At 43.8% G+C, this 1,289-nt stretch overlaps 1 protein-coding gene across 15 annotated transcripts in view; it reads right to left on the reverse strand.

Moving 5' to 3' along the window:
- The window catches only part of LOC107268221 (CUGBP Elav-like family member 4), a 472,413-nt gene that overhangs the window by 4,407 nt on the left and 466,717 nt on the right, over nt 1-1,289 (reverse strand). For all 15 annotated transcript variants that reach the window (XM_025085467.1, XM_025085466.1, XM_025085470.1 and 12 more), the window contains one exon: nt 87-245. In XM_025085467.1, the coding sequence (XP_024941235.1) occupies nt 87-245 (159 nt within the window). The remainder of the gene's footprint in view (nt 1-86; nt 246-1,289) is intronic.

Raw genomic sequence — 1,289 nt, forward strand, 5'->3', positions numbered from 1 at the left:
CCTGCCCCCCTAGTCCCCTTCTCACCATGTTCTTACGCGTAACGAACCACACGAGGCTCCTTTCTAATCACGCTAATCGTACTTACCGAAGCATTTGCTTTGGTTGGTGGCTCGGTCGATGAAGACCTTGGAGGAGATGACGTTGCCGAACGGAATGAACATCTGCATGAGCTCAGCATCCCCAAACTCCTGGGGCAGGTGGTAGATGAACAGGTTGCAGCCCTCGGGTCCTGAGATAGAGCATCCTACCATATAAATCAGAGCACATCTAAACATCTAACCTTGAAGTATAATACTCAAGTTAGAATGTTAGTTTTTTTATCAGTTTTTTTTCCTTTTCAAAAAAATGATTTTCACGATAAGCGCACTTGTCAATTTGCGCCTCCGTCTCGCGGTTATCGAGTCGCATCGATCCGTCACGATGAGAGTGACGTGGACATTTCGTCGTCATCTCGCAATTGCCATTGCATCGCACTACTGATTGTACGTTGACACGCGCGAATGATTTCGCATTCAATTGATTTCGGATTGAATTAGTTTGATCGTAAATAAAAATTCATTCCTCTTAGTCTAATGAGAGATGCGAATGATTCGTTAATGATAATGCGATCGATGACTCGTGCGATATATATATATCAATGATTCCCCGAGTGAATATAATGATAATGATTTTCATGATGTTACTGATAGGAATTGTCTGATGGTAAGAGAAAATTATAGATCTTGCTTCGAGTCTCGTTAATTGTTATTATTGTGAGACTCGTGCTTCAAGTAACGTTGAGTATTTATACTTTCAAATAACACAGACACACAACATTGGGAGGCACAATACATCAAGGCTCGAGGGATGACGGAGGTTATGACGGGGGAACGTTGACGAACAATGACGATGATGATGACGATGAGGATGACGATGATACCGCATGACCTATTTTTCGAAAGTGAACGCTTATCGATAGCACGGTCCATTTTTGATGGTGTATTAATGAGGATTTTTCGAAAAATTCAAAATAGCTCGTGACGTAAAAATTAAAGATGGCGGGTGTACCTGAAGTATTGTGACCATGCCAGGGGTTGGTACAGTTGAGAAAGAAAGTGTGAGAGTAGCATGGAGAATCTTTGGTTGGGACACCAGGTGGTGAGAGAGAAATTTTCGAAATTAATACCTTGCGAGAGGAGGGAGTTAGGAACGGCAGGGGGTTAGGAAAGGGATGGTTTAAGACGGGTGGGAATGTAGCGCAGGCGGCAGGACGGGGAGTTGGAACAAAGGTGATGGCGAGGGGGGAGGG

Source organism: Cephus cinctus, unplaced genomic scaffold, assembly GCF_000341935.2.
Source record: "Cephus cinctus unplaced genomic scaffold, Ccin1 Ccin1_scaffold0494, whole genome shotgun sequence".
Lineage (NCBI taxonomy): Eukaryota > Metazoa > Arthropoda > Insecta > Hymenoptera > Cephidae > Cephus > Cephus cinctus.